Source organism: Candoia aspera, chromosome 3, assembly GCF_035149785.1.
Source record: "Candoia aspera isolate rCanAsp1 chromosome 3, rCanAsp1.hap2, whole genome shotgun sequence".
In the NCBI taxonomy this organism is placed as follows: domain Eukaryota; kingdom Metazoa; phylum Chordata; class Lepidosauria; order Squamata; family Boidae; genus Candoia; species Candoia aspera.
The window spans coordinates 140,484,535-140,500,334 of record NC_086155.1 but is presented as its reverse complement, the minus strand read 5'-3'; the positions used below and the strand labels follow the sequence as shown (position 1 = coordinate 140,500,334).

The following is a 15,800-nucleotide window of genomic DNA, read 5'->3' as shown; positions in this document are numbered from 1 at the left end:
TGCTTGGTCGTTATACACATTCTTCAGGAGGCAGACAAGATGACTTGGTATCCCCATACCACTAAGAACTTGCCACAATTTGTTATGGTCCACACAGTCAAAGGCTTTAGAATAGTCAATAAAACAGAAATAGATGTTTTTCTGAAACTCCCTGGCCTTTTCCATTATCCAGCGGATATTGGCAATTTGGTCCCTAGTTCCTCTGCCTTTTCTAAACTAGAAAGAATAGTTAATAGAAGATGTGTAACCCTATTAAAATCTCTATACTACACAACTTCAAAATGTTGCGGTTGGCTTAATTACCTCAACCAGGTCAGCATGAGCAGCTTTACACGGAATCGAACAGACCCTGAAAAATAAGAATTTGACATTGATCCTGATACACAACTTCTATTCCAATCTGCTTCTAGAACAGACATAGTGGCTGTGGCTTGGAATTTGCAGTCCTAATTCATCTAGAGGTTTTCAGGTTGTAAAAGGCTGAATGATAAGCAAAAATTAGACTGGAGAAGGTTGAGCTTATCTAAACTATCAGTTGATGTGAATCTGGATCTGTAAAGCAATGTGCTATCCCCCAGGAAAGACATGCTTCATGATGAACCTTCAAAAATGCAACAAAATCTGTACTCATCACCAAAGGGGCATTGGATCTAGACAGTTTTTTAATTGTATTAATCACAGTGTTTACTAAGGAGATAAGAATGACATCTATGGTGCTTCAAGCAGCCTTCATCTAGGTGGTTTTCGAAGTGAAGTTTAGAACATTTATTCTTACCGTATTGCACCGAATATGGCCCAAACAGATAAAAATTTGCTAAACAAATGATAGGAACAGTGCTAGCCGGTATGATTCAAGCATACAAATGAAGCAAGGCATTACTAACGAACATAACACCTCGTCAACCATGCAGTTCTCTCATGAACTAAGAGGCAAATCTATGTGAAGTGTTGCTTAGCAAGATACCTAACTTAGCAAGATTCAACATGAGAAAGAATGATTTATCTTAGGCCAGCAAACCTGTTTGGAGAATTTTAGGGTAGGTCAGCACTACCTTATGTCAACATGTCATGGAAAATAAAGCAAGCCCACATATGATTCCATGCTTCATCAGCTATTCACACTTCATTAAGAGAGGTACTTCCCTTTCCCTTTTGAATGTCATTCAAAATTTGATACCCACAAATATATTTTTTAAAAGAAAGCGTTGCCTGATTCTGCATGAATAAGCCAGTCCCCACCTTTTCAAAAGTTAGTTCTCTAATTTTTAAAAGTACAAGAAGGTATTAATGGTATTAAAGAATAATTTATTTTGTATCTGTGGCCTTAAATATTATAGAACTACAGGAGCCATTTCTTTCAAGAACATCAGTTGCACTATTCTGTGTGGAAAGGGAACTGATGTTGAGTATCTTGCATTACTTAGCCTTACTACCTCAAATGATCAACACTGGAAAACAAAATCTGTCCGTTATTATGCAATTACAGTTAACACCCAATTGTTAGCTAGCATACCTCTCTCTTGAATAAATTCCCACTGGCAGACTAAACTGTGTACCATGGTGCCCATCTGGTTCACAGCAAGCTCTTACCTTCTTTTATCACCAAGTCTTTCATTTAGTTCATTAAGAAACTTCCTGCTATCCTTAAAGTGAAGAGGGAAAACAGAATATTTCATTTTTCAAAAAATGCTCTTATGCTAATTTGAGAGGGGGGAATACTACAGAACTTACACTTTCACTCCAGTGGTACTCAAGACAACATGCAAATCATCGTTTCATTATTATAATGGACTTCACTCGGCCTAAGCTCACTAGCACAAATCACCCAAAAATAGAACTATGAATTGCCTATTGCAGGGATGAATAATCTGTGGATCTCTGCTGAACCACTATTCCCCACAGCTTAAAAGTGAGGAATGCCCAGAGCTGAAATTCAGATCTGGACTGTCAAATGTTCTGCACCACTGAACTACAGATTTAAGAGCAACCGCTGCTGTTTGATCCCTTTCTCCCCTTCCCCAACTGAGAAAACAATGAATTTATTTCTGATATGAATCGCAAAATCCCTTACTGTCTCAAAGTCTCTATCCTTGATTTCTCTGAAAGCCTTAGCAAGATACTGATCTTCAGACCAACTGTGAACCAAATCATCTCGCCATTTTTTCAACATCAGCCTAAACAGGGCTTCAACAACAGCAATCTGAGTGTCATAGTCTGCAGGAAAGAAAGAAAGATTTTTTTTCAAAATAACAGGCTTAGCTACCCCCACCCCCACCCCACCAATCATCTTTTCAAGGCAGCACAATCCTTCCTCTCTCTCTTCACCCATAATCTTAAATTCTAGCTTCATATTTCCGATTCAGAATTTTCCCAGCTCTGACCAAGATATCAAGCATTTCTTACCACCAACATCCTGAATAGTTTTTGCAAGTTCCTTCCTGAAACAACATAACCCATTAATAATGTTGATGTCTTGGAAGAGAAAAGCAATAATTTGAGATTAATTTTTTTAAAATTAAAAATGCAAACAGGTCAAAATTGAAAACAAACTATGTATAATCCAGTGGACCGCAAGGGATCTCTTGCCAAATTGCTCATATTCTTTTGAGACAAACAGGACAAACTGGGGCCATATTAACTATTTAACTGCTTGTCCAATAGCATAAGCAGAGGAGCAATAAAAATCAGTCAGTTCCAGACTTAATCATAGTTAAAGACCCTACTTTTGTTTGCATCCTTCTTTTGCAGTTTGGAAAAAAACCTGAGTGACTGCTAAGTACAACCAATCAAAAAATGCTGGATTTGAACAGAAAGTAAGATACTCTGTCTTAACCACTACTGCAGAGAACAAAGTCAAACACAAAAGAGATCTAGCCCTGACATGAAAAGTTGACTTACGTAAGCAAGCACATCTCTTCAGATACAGCAAATGTCTTTTTTTCCTCACGGGTGACATTAGCCAACAGTGTATTTAATGTTCTCAGAGCCTTTATTTCAGTGATTGGAAGAAATAAAGAAAGAGACAGGAAATAAGGCACAACATAAGGCTCAGCTTCCCCAACCTGATCAGAGATGCTTTTGTAGGTGATAGGAGTTTACAAGTTAATAAAAGATGCTATAGTATGGTTTCATGTCTTAAAATTTGCTACATGGTTTTTAAACTAACCTCCTGTCGAAGGGCACAGTTCACATTAGATTCTGTTGCTAAATGTCCCAGGTATGGTATGAAGGACTCAAGCAACTGCTTTCTTCCTATAACAGGTTGGAGGATGAAAAGATGACAGGACTGACAGGATTAACAATCACACCCTAACTCTCTTATTGATCTGCAATATTCCTAAGAGTTTTATGATATGAGATTTGCTTTTCAGACCTTCATTTTAAATAGTATTTCCATCTAAAGCTCAAATTAATTCTAGTCATTCATCTCCTTTTAACTAATAACTGCATATTGCCAAAATATGTGCAGCTTTTAAGATATTGAAACAAGTCAAGGCAAAAAAAAGAAAAAGAAAATTCATGGTTCAATTTTTGAAGTTACTTTCTGTCTAATGTAATATTATCATATGGAACAGCAACCAGCCCTAAGTGACTCCTCGTAATCTAACTGATAACTGTAGTGGGGCCATTGGAATCAACTAACTTCAACATTTTAATGATTAAGTTAAATAAAGTTTGCAGCCCCATTTTTTGCTTTCTTCCTCAAAATGTCTCATATTACCTTTTAACAAAGACTCAACAATAAGATACACAAAGACCCATCCTATGTTTACTCAAATGTAGATCCCACTTAATTCAATATGCACAGATCACAGTCAGAAAAACTTGAAAGTCACTTTGCCTAAAATTATCCAGTAATTACAACAATAATCAGTAACTGACCTTCAGTGCTGCTTTTGCCAATAATCTAAAAGGAAGATGTTGGGGAGAAGGGAAGGAACAGGAGAGAGAATGGAGCTAATAAAAGTCAATATATGATATGTAGCAAGAATACAGGATTTTCAAACTCTACCCAATTATCCTAAATTTACTCCTCTTAGGCATGTATGCAACACATCTACAGTGCTCGTGGATTTGCACAAATATTACCTACATGCTAACCTTCTAGGCAGATTCAGTACAGTAAAAGCTTGATTTTCTGGACTTTACATGCAATAGACCAGATTACGGTATTTGCATCACTTTATGTAATTTGTATACTAACATTATCATCTAAATCATGTAAATGATGCAATTTGTGTTGCTGCAATGATGTACTCTTCAAATCACTAGTTTCAGGCACAATTGATACTCTTTTCCCCTATTAGTCTGTGAAAATGAGATTTCAGTGCATGATAACTTAAGAGTCAGTTCCTAATCATGACAACATATTTACCACTGACAACTGCTTCCACTTCTCTAGTGAGTACTCACCATAAGAGAAAGATGGGACATATATCAGATATATAGCTATGTACGTGTGTGCTTGCATTTAAATGCAGGAACATTTAAGTCTATTTTCTGTATCAGCTGATCCCAAGTAATGGATACCGAACACGCTAGGTCTGATGCTGACACATGAATTTGTGCCACACTCCCTAAGTGAACCACATAAGAAATTAATGGACCAGAAAGGCCTTCCTTCAGAGATCCAAAGAACTCAAAAACGTATTGAATCTGTTTTTGGCAATAAAAAAATAAAACTTAACTGTGGAATTTAGATTCTTCTTACCCCATGGATGAACACAACTATATTTGTTCTTATGTAATTCACCAATGAAATATGTATAATTGCATCCTTGCTAATCTTGAACATTTTTCTTTCCTAGTTTTGCATCTAGTGGTGTGCAAAACACTGAGTTTGAAATGTTCTGTTTCAAATTTAATCAGCTGATCTGAAAATTCTGAAGGTTTTTCAAGCTTGAAGAACAGTTTCAAGTTCAGATGTTTCGAGGTCTAATACTACTGGAACAAGTTAGAACAACCTTTTTTGAACTTGAAACATTTTATGTACCCATAATTACATCTGTGAACTACATTAGGTAAAGGCAAAGGTTTCCCTTGACGTAAAGTCCAGTCGTGTCCGACTCTAGGGGGCGGTGCTCATCTCCCTTTCTAAGCCTTAGAGCCGGCGTTGTCCGTAGACACTTCCAGGTCATGTGGCCAGCATGACGACATGGAACGTCGTTACCTTCCCGCCAAAGCGGTACCTATTGATCTACTCACATTTTGCATGTTTTCGAACTGCTAGGCGAGCAGGAGCTGGGACTAGCAACGGGAGCTCACCCCGCCGCGCGGTTTCGAACCGCTGACCTTCGGCAGCTCAGCAGTTTAACCCGCAGCGCCACTACATTACACTTCTTTAATTATACTGACATTCTATGAAGAAAATGTGAAATATTAGGAGTGTACAGGTATTCCTAAAAATTAGTGCTGTGATTGAGCATTTCCCATTTTCCACAGATTCTTGGCATATTTCCTGTTTTAAAGGAATGACCTTTACATTTTTATGTCTTTGCTACAGAAAAACCAGTATCACAATTTGTTGTCCAGCCTCATGGAATCCTTCCATAGATCCAGAAGTGTAAGGACTGAGTCCAAACAGAGCAACATTGGCAAGGCCATCAGAAAAAAAAGAGATCTGTAAAGCCAGTAGTTTCATAATGCACAAGTATTAATAGGGAAAGACCACCACACAATCCATGTTTTGTTGTTATTTCTATGCACTTACCAAGGCTGTGTCAAAGAAGTCCTCAACAAGATTCACCAAGTATTTGCTGTCTTTGGGTTCTATCAAGCTCAGAAATTCTCTTGTCCTTTCAAACCAAGTAACCATGTAAAAAGGAAGACAAGTGCAACCAAAGTCAAATGAGCAGCTAAAGCTAACCAAACTGCAATACACAACTACAGAAAGGAATCACGTTTATTAGGACCAGTGGACATTACTGTCTGGTTGCTGAATAATAAGTAAAATGACAAAGTTCTCTAGTAGAACATACATTAATTGTTACTGTTAGTGTTCTCTGTGGAAGTGTATGGGGAGATAGATTTACTGCAAAGACACTCATTCAGTTTTCACTTGCTGGGTTCACTCAGCACACTAAGCCACAATGTGATGCGTGTGCCTTGCCTTCACTCAGTGTATGCCTTACTATCATGGCTTAGTGTTACAAAATCTTCTGGCCATTACGGTTCAGTCAACAAACCATGACAAAAACCTATGGCTCAGTACTACTACTTGCTGGAAGTTGGGCAGGAAAGGAGCCAAACATTTCCACACCACCACTTACAAGGCCTACCCTACTACTGGGCAATGCGAGAGTTGGGTGTCCTGAAAGGACAGCAAGTTATTTACTTGATTGCTGTTGAACTTTTATCACCAGAAGTGGCAGGAGATACGTACTCCTGAGATCTTTCTCTCCCAACAGCAAAATAACTTGGCTGGCTGGGTAGTCTGCACCTTGACTTCGTGAAGGGAGATTGCCATCTAATGCTTCTCAAGCTGCAAAGTGTCTTGGGACAGCCCTAATTACGTTTTCTAGCTCCGTGGCAGTTCTGTGGACCACTACTGAAGTCCCTCCAACTGAGCTGGGAAGCACACACCTTGCGCTTTTTCTATGCTCTAGTCAAGCAGCACACAGCTACACAATGAACCCTTAAGGCATCTGGATAAATGTGTTCCTTTTTCCTCCCACACCCCAAAGGGGAGGGACATTATGAAAAGGAACATAGAATCATAGTTGCTCATAGGCAATATATGAATCAATGTTGTTGCATTTGGGCTACATTGAGAGAAGTTCCATTTCCAACTCATGTGAATTAACAGATTCAACGTATCAGCACTGGTCAGGTTCAACACTGAAAATTGTGTTCAGCTCTGGACACCACACTTCAAAAGGATTCAAAGTACAAAGAATTTAGTTTCTTCTAAGACCTACAAAGAGAGAATGAGTGAACGGGGAGGGAGGGGAGTTTGGTCATATTCTTCTCAAGTGCATGAAGACATTGATACAGAAGATGAGTCTCTTATTCTTTCAGATTTCAGGTCTGGGAATAATGATCTTAAGTTGTAGAAAGGCAGATTTCGGTTGAAAGTTAGGAAAACTGCCTACTAGGTAGAGGGAAATCAATTACCTAAGAAAGTGGTAGCTCCCCTTTGCTGGATGCCTTCAAGGACAAATTGGATTTGTGGGATGTACTTAATTTGGATTCTTGCACTAACCAGCGGCTGGACTCAGTCCACAGATATACAGTAAATAGGAAACTTGCAATTCTTGTTCACAATCGGCAAAGCAAGGTCAAGTGAAATTTCAACAATAAAAAAGTGATTGAGAATCAAGTTTTAGCTGAAACAAGGAATGTTGAAAAGTTAGAATATGTTTATCTTTCAGATAACAATGCCATAGACTCTTCCAGGCAGGCAAGTATATTTTAGAATATGATAATTAATATTGCTGATCAGTAACCAAGATACTAATGTATTGGGTTACTTATCTTTGATATCAATCCTTGCTGAAGAAGCAGATTTATACCTTCTTGAGGATCACTTCTACAGTATAGCTGAATGCATTTCAACAGCAGGGAAACATTTGAAAATTCATTTTTGTCTAATTCCTAAAGCAGAAAATTTAACATGTGTTACTGCCTAAACGGTTGAACAGATTTACATCTGGCAATTAAGTACAGAAGATTTCCTACATACCTTTTTTAGGACTTTGTCAAGTTGATTTAATAATTGCTTGTTATACTTCTGAGGAAGATAATTGTCCTTTTCTTGTACCATTTCATTTATTTTCTGAAATCCCTTCCCTTTGAAGGCATCACTTAACAATGATTCTAGCTAGAATAAAACATGCAAAAGCAAAACTTCAACATGAGCCTTTAATTACTGACAAATAACCTTTACTATAATACGTGTATCTATCAAAGTCAAACTCAGTTTTAATTTTCCCACTACACCTGAAAGAACCATGTTATATAATGTGAAGAAGGAGGGTACCCATAGCATCTAGGCTTTGAACCTGCCTGGATTAAAACATGTAACTTTTAAGTTACATTGACTTTTATTCGAAAATGTGTATTTAAATGTCTCTTACCAATTCACTGTGTCAAGCTTCTCCAAACTAATGCCTTCCAAATGGATTGGACTGTAAGTCCAGTAATTCTGAGACTAATGAAAATGGTTGTTTCACACATCTGGAAAAGCCTTAGAAACATTTAGGCTAGGCCCACAGAAATCAGTTTCAATTATCTAATTTGCATGTATCTGATCTACTTCAATATCCCCTTGGAATTAAATCTCATTTATCTAATACAAAGACCAAAGATTTCAGGAGCGTATCCCTGTTTAAGCTCTAGAAGTAGTTTATATAGTTTTTTTGAATAAACAGTTTCTGCTGTACACATGCACTGTACCACACCAATTATCATTTCTTGATAAAGTATGAAAAGTGTGTGGCAAATACATACAACATCTGCTTCATGGCAACACCCATGATGTGCTATACTCAAGGTAAGATTTTACACTTTAATACTATTAGATTTTAAAGTACACCTTTTCTTCAGGCCTTTAAAGCAGCAACTTTGAAGACTCCATTTTATCACTACAGCAACCTGTATAGTAGGCTGGGCTAAAAAAGAGTGACTGTCCCCAAGTCACCCAGTGACTTTCCATGGCTGATGGTGGACTAGAACTGGGGTCTCCCCAGCCTTTGCCCACCACTTTAATCACAACACTGGTATAATACATAGAGATAGAGATATAGGAGAGACCCATGCATAAGGTATCTTAATGGAAAGTCAGAAGATAGCCAGCATTTAAAAGTAGAGGTGGGAATCCCATAACCCTGAAGCCAAGGTCATGTTGCCATGGCAGAAGAACACAGAATGGCACATGGGTTAATGAGAGAAAGATCACCCCTCTCTCATTAGAGGTTCATCAACCCAGACTGAGTGGCCACATTCCTGGGATAAAGTAACAGACCCAAGAGGTAGGATTAGATTACTTTGGAGGTCTCTTTCAAGTGTAGGATTCTATAGTCAAAACAAGAAAGCCAAGATAAAAATGTACATAGATAATCCTGATGATATACAAAAATACCAGCAAAATCTTCCATGAAGATCCAAGAATTAAAGCAGTCTATCCAGAGTAATAATATGAACACAAAGAAAAAAAATTACAGAAAAACTCAGAATTTCTTGAAACTTTTTTTAACAATTGTCATTCATAGAATTTTACCAAGTGGAGATTAGAGGAAGAGACCATTTCTTTTATTTGTAATTCCTGTGTTTTTGCCATTATCTTTTTAACATTCTTCTTTCCAGAAAAAAATAAAAGAAATAGATGTGTAATACTTTTTGACTGAACTGCAGAAGAGACTCCATCTGGAGGTACCCTGGATTAACTAAATCAAATTAGTTTTTAATTCTTAAATCTAGTTTCAATATAATTCTGATCATATTAAACTGGATATCTAAAAAAGACTGTGAAACAGTTTATACTTTTAAGTGACCTAGCAATTTAGTGAAAATCAAATTATATTTACATAATATTCAGTTCTGGTTGGCATTTTTTCCTCTCTGATGTCTTCTTCCTTCAGATTAAAAAAAATGAAAAGAAACATTTCACTTCTGTGCATATAAAAGAATTTGCAATATCCAACCAATGCTTAAATTATTTAGGAATAGATGGAAGGAGAGGGTCCTTCCTGAATTTACAAGCCCTACCCAAAACTCATAAATTGATTCAAACTGGTTGCATGCAGGTGAAATATTTATCCATGGTTAACTTAACCATGGCTTACCCAACCAACTTTCTGAGTTCATAAAACATATTAAACTGGGCTGGTTTCCAGAATACTCTATGCCAGCCTTTCTCAAACTTTTTACCTTGGAGGAACCTTGAAATAATTTCAGGTCTTAGGGAACCACTGCATAAAATTTATTATATCTACAGCTCAGTGTGTTAGCATGACCAGTAAATTGTATGTATAATAATCCAATCATAATTGTCAATGCTCGTTTGAGTAGAAAAGGATATTTTTCTGTGGATCTGTTTATTTTGGCCAACTTATTAGCCTACTCTTTTTATTTGGTTCCCTCTTTCACAAAGGATACCAGCTCTAATGCAAATCAATAGAGTAGTAGAGGAAACTTTCATTTTCCCTTTGTTTAAAAAAAATCTTTTTTCCACCTTATCACAAATTTCTACCCTACAAGCACTAATAAAATGTAACACAGAATAGCATAATAAATAACTAAACAAGAAACTCACAAAAAAATACAAAAACTTCAAAATGCAATTCACGTCTACACAAGCCATGTTTTACAATGTTTGTAACAGCAAAGTGGCAGGCCAGCAGCATGAACATTTCCACCATGCAAATGCTAGCATTGTTCGGTGCCCAAATTCCAAAACAACTGTTTCTTTTTTGTCAATCGGGACCTCTCCAGGAAACCCCAGAGTTCCAAGGAGCCCCAGTTGAGAAAGGCCATTCTAGGTCAAGAGGTCTCAAACTTGGCTGCACCATGTGTGAAAGGTCCCCTGTGCAAGCACCGAGTCATATCTGACCCTTGGGGGGATGCCACTTTCGCGACATTTTCTTGGCAGACTATAGCGGGGTGGTTTGCCATTGCCTTCCCCAGTCATCGCCTTCCCCAGCAAGCTGCACCACAGCAGCTCCTAAATCGATAAATGACTTTGTGCAAAGTTTTCCAAGAATAAAATTACTGATTTCATTACAGGTAAGGTTGGACAAGAGATGGACATGCTGCTTACCTGTAATAATTCCACACTACTCTATATATCACAAGAGTTGTTGAAGTTTGCAGTACTTTAACCACACCTTCCCAATTTATAAAGGGAAAATTTTGGCTGTTGTATCACTTTGCCTGCCCAAGCCTGATCAACTTAAAAAACTGTTGTAACCCCCTTCTAAGGAGCTGATGGCCTCCAGGAGAGCCTAACCCACAGGCGAAGAACCTCAGCAACTTTAAGATGTGTGGACTTCAACTCCCAGAATTCCCCAGCCAGAAGTTAAAGAGATCAGAAAGTCAGCTTTACTCCAGGGTCTCTAACGGTTCAAATGTAAAACAGAAAAACAATCTCTATTTTTTTTTAGTATTCCAGCCCAGAAATACCAGTTGATACACCAGAGGAAAAGAGGAAACTCTGTAAGTACAAAATATCTTCCAACTGCCCCAGCATGGCGCCCTCTCTAAACGCGTTGGGACTACAACTCCCAGATTTCCTAGCCAGCAGCCAGTCCTGGGTTGTAGTCCCAACGCACCTGGGAGCATAAAACTGGGTTCGTTTGCCACAGAGGAATTTGGACGGTTGCGTAGAACTGCTGGACCCGCCGTCTAGGCCACCTCGTTTGCAAAGTGTAGGTTGGAACTTGAAAATAAAGAGTAAATCGCTGCTCTTCTGGTCTAAAAACTTCCTCCGAAGTGCAGCGCTCACGGCGCAACTCGGTTTATTCGGAAGCAAAGCGTAGGAGAGTTGCCGCCTCTGTAAAGTACAATACCGGTTAAAACATACTGGCATTTGCACGTTGCCAGTGAAGCATATGCAGGGCCTTCTGACCCCGGGTTTCCAAGAGAGAAACCCCGCCGCGTCTTAGAGGACTCGGGGGTCACGAAGAAACGCGAATACCGTCGAAAAGGGCAGCAGGCGCCTGGCGGGAGGAGAGGATGAGTAGTGGTACTGTATGCCAATACCGTGAACGTAAGAACCCGTCTGTCTCTCGGATTGGACAACTAACCTGCAACATGCTTACTTCCAAATCCTCCCCAAAACGCGGAAAGAGTTTCCGTCCCCAACTGCCGCTGTAACGTGCGCTTTCGCCGTATGAACTGCTGCCTCCGCGAGCACCTGCTGCCGTTCTCGGGGGCCAGATTTCTCATCCTGGTAGTAAACTGTGGCTGGATGGGTACGCATGCTCAGTGTCAGATCCTAACCGAGGCCGCTTTGCAAGGAAAGCTGGTGTAGATTAAGGCCCTTCCGTGCTCGCGCTTCAGTGAAGTTTTAAAGTGTATAGGTTTAGGATGACTACTTTATGCAGTAGTAGGTGGGCATAATCACAACAACGAAAGGTTCAAAGTTTTTTACCATCTTGGTTGCGGCTGTATCAGTAGATAACGTTTAGAGAGATGGCTTTGCGGCTGGGCAGTTTGCACCTGGTGTAAATACAAGTACGTTCAGAATTACTTAGGTGCTGCCTATAGAAATGCAGTGTAAAAATGAATTTGGATGTGCTCAGACAACACGTATTATTTCTTGCCACAGAACTGGACCCTAGCAACATTTGCCTAATAATAAAGTTAGGCTGGATCAGTACGTCACATTGGAGCAAGATATGGTTAGTTTATGGTTCATTGGCAACCTGAACAGACCCCATGAATGCAAGGTAAGCATCCGCATTTTAGCTGGTGTGTTTTGTGAATTTGATTACAGGAACCTAAAGAAATACTTGCTTAGAAGTCCCATTTCACTTTACAGAGCTGTGATGGGCTGGATAATAACCTGAGTTCAGCAGAACTTACTTTTGAGTAACAAATCCAAGATTCTAGCCATGTGGCCACAACTGATGCCCACAGTTCATTGTACTAAGCAACATTAGTCACTTAACTCATTTACAGCACAACATAGGCATAACTATAATGAAGCAAGTTTCAATAAAAGAGCCAGTTTGGTCTAGTGGTTAAGGTGCTGGGTTAGAAACCAGGAATCTGAGAGTTCCAGTCCTGCCTTAGGCATGGAAGCTGGCTGGGTGACCTTGGGCCAGTCCCTCTGTCTCAGCCCAACTCACCTCACAGGGGGGTTGTTGTGGGGAAAATAGGAGGAGGAAGGAGTATTAGTTATGTTCACCGCCGTGAGTTATTTATAAAATAATAAAGGGATGAAAATTAAATAAATAAATAAACTCAGTGGCATTATTCCCAGTTTAAGTGCATTTGCACTTGCTTAGGAACAAGTTGTAGTTTTGGATTTGATAGCCATTGCTTCTATGAAGGCATGCCTAGGAAGTCATTGGATTATATTGGTGAGACACAAGACTACAAATCTGCAGGAAAAATCCTGCAGGAAAAATATATGGCATATCCAGAAGTGAAAAGGGTCTTGAATCATAAATCACAGATGTTGCTTCAGTCAAATAAATAAGCCATTCTTCTCGAGCAAACATTCTCCAGCATTAAGATCATTTTGTTTCATTATTGCAGGGGGGTTCCCCCCATTAGTGTGATTGGGGTATTAACATACTAATACAGAATAGTTCATTGAGATTTAAAGAAGATTTCTTGCATTGCAAATTAAATGAACAATAATATCACCAAATTTCCATTTTTGTGACAGCTCTGGATGGGCTTTTGCATACCAGAATCTCCCAGTATAATCTATGGAATTAGTTGACACAGGATATTCAATGAATACAATTATTGTTCTCCTGGTATTTGTATTTATTACTTGCATCTCTTGCCTTCTTTCAAAGAAGCTGTCCATGCGCCTACTCTGTCATTCCTATTTTGATCCTAGAACACGTGTCATAGCTTACGAGAAGGGACCAATTGGAACAAATCACTCAATAAGCTTTAGGACAGAGTGGGAATTTGAATCTGGAGTTCCACCGTTCCCATCAGAAGCTCTAATGACTCTACTGCTCACTGGCTGGCTATTATGAAGCCACAGTCACACCATGTGGCCTTTTTTCAGTAGCAGTTACAGATGCCACCCAGCCCTCACTCGGGCAGTAAGTTTTGTTTTGATTTTGATGCCTTCATCTTCATTCCTGGTGACATTTTTCAGAAGTGGTTTGCCATTGCCTCCTTCCTAAGGCTGAGAGAGAGTGACTGGCCCAACGTCACCCAGCTGGCTTTGTGCCTAAGGCGGATTAGAACTCATTGTCTCCCGATTTCTAGCCTGATGCCTTTAACCACTGCACTGGCTCTAAGTAAAAAAATAAGTGCCATTAATTGGGTTATTTGACTTGTGGCCTGTGTTTGTGATGCTTTTAGAAGCAAACACCTTGTCCTCATCAGCTGGAGGCCAATATTTTCAGGCCAGTGATTGATCAGTGTCTGGCCAATGTCATGGCTGGTATTCTCCCTCCTCTACCTGTGACTCTTGCAGGTCAAGTCACGCCCCTGCAACAGGTCATCTGGTCTCACCTGCCCAGAAATGGGTAGTGAAGCAGAATGTTTCTTTTTTCCCACCTTTCTGGTTGCAGTGGGATCCTTTGGGTTTAAACCAGGAAAAGTCATTATTTTGGGGAACAGAAGGAGGGAAGCATCTGAGATAAGGCCAGCATTGTGGGATCAAAGGGGAACAATGGGGTTGCCAAGATGGTCTGGTCTGATGTGAACTACAAGTGAGGAAACATTCACATTCAATTCAGTAGGAGTGCCTTCTTGTTTAGTGTTGCACTGTGTGATTGCTCTTTCTTCCCCATTTTTTTAGGAATTCTGTTCAGTTTCACAAGATTATGATTGCCTAAAGCTATCGTTTGGTCAAGTCCAACACTACAGTTGAACTGGATTTTAAACATTGGACCCTCAGATTTAAGGTACATGTGGAGGCAGGGGGGGGGGGTGAGAGTATTTTAAATATGATCCAAACCTTCTGAAACAAAATAACCATTAAAAATTGTTCTAGCAGCCAAGGCTGCCAATCTTTCATGTTATTAATTGCATGGAAATATTGCACTGATTCTGTCTCCTTCAGAATATTGCAGATTGCAACCTTAGTTTGTGTAAAGAGTGCTAGTTAGGCCTGGGTGTTTACAATTCTAGTTACATTTGCCTAAAATGTATTACACTGATATAATTTAGATCTCTCACCCCTATTTTCAGAATTGGCAATTTCTTCTTCCCGAGGGGGGTACAACTCTTTATCTGCTGGTTTATTGTTTATCTCAAATTTAAAGATTACTCTTAAACCCATTTTATAATTCTCAGACATACCAAACAAATAAGGTAATACAGTCAATGAGGTTCACTTAAGAGCAAACTTTGCATCCCATTCTTCCCATTTTGACAGTCCTGGGAAAGACAGTAATGACCATCTTTGAAGAGTAAGAAGAGGACTGCCTCCCCTTATGAAGTTATCCAAGTCTTTCCTTATTTATATTTCTGAAGCTTTCTGAATTTTAAAATTAAATTATCCATGTATTTGTTTATATACACCCTGCGTACGTGTGTGAGAGAGAAAGAAGGAAGAAGCAAGCTTTGCGGGAATTATACTGTACTTTAAAAGCCCTCTCCACAATATCATTTGGTAGATACTGTGTCTATGCAGATGTAGTGTTTGAGGACATATGAATATTTTACAATTATTGAGAATTTAAACAGGTAGGCCCCAAAGCTATTACAAGGAGTTGTGAGTTAAGTCCCATTGAAGCCAATATAACACAGTTGCTATTCACTTTTACGTACACACACACATACTCTACACACCAGTTGAATTAGGAGTATGTTTAAGTTCTTGCATGCTGTTTCCTTGTTCTTTTCCCAGCCAAGCACCTTAAATTATGGAACTATAGCTTCCATTATTCTTAGCATACTAAACCTGCCTTGCTTGCTAATGACTTTGCTCACTGGGGATTATGATAATCCAACACATCTGGGATGCTCAGTTGCAAGCAGTTGTGGTCTGTTTCCAGGAACCAACCAATAATTAAGCCCAAGTAGAAAGGGTCAAGGGTCATACTGTTTGTGGATCACAATGAAAATGTTTTGTGTTTCCTTTGGAGCCTTCACACCCTAAATACATGAATCAGCTTTGAAAAAGAAATGTGTTTCTGACTAAGCAGGCTCAGGATCATGGC

General features: G+C 39.1%; 1 protein-coding gene across 1 annotated transcript in view; it reads right to left on the bottom strand.

Moving 5' to 3' along the window:
* SYCP2L (synaptonemal complex protein 2 like) overlaps positions 1–11,750 on the bottom strand; it is a 38,355-nt gene extending 26,605 nt beyond the window's left edge. The window contains exons 1-13 of the mRNA XM_063299944.1: positions 11,742–11,750; positions 11,268–11,488; positions 7,869–7,938; positions 7,682–7,819; positions 7,474–7,593; positions 5,711–5,815; positions 3,883–3,907; positions 3,167–3,252; positions 2,899–2,987; positions 2,404–2,438; positions 2,072–2,214; positions 1,591–1,643; positions 304–349 (exon numbers count right to left, since the gene is read on the bottom strand). Of these exons, the coding sequence (XP_063156014.1) occupies positions 304–349; positions 1,591–1,643; positions 2,072–2,214; positions 2,404–2,438; positions 2,899–2,987; positions 3,167–3,252; positions 3,883–3,907; positions 5,711–5,815; positions 7,474–7,593; positions 7,682–7,819; positions 7,869–7,938; positions 11,268–11,488; positions 11,742–11,750 (1,140 nt within the window). The remainder of the gene's footprint in view (positions 1–303; positions 350–1,590; positions 1,644–2,071; positions 2,215–2,403; positions 2,439–2,898; positions 2,988–3,166; positions 3,253–3,882; positions 3,908–5,710; positions 5,816–7,473; positions 7,594–7,681; positions 7,820–7,868; positions 7,939–11,267; positions 11,489–11,741) is intronic.
* Between the last annotated feature and the right edge of the window lie 4,050 nt (positions 11,751–15,800).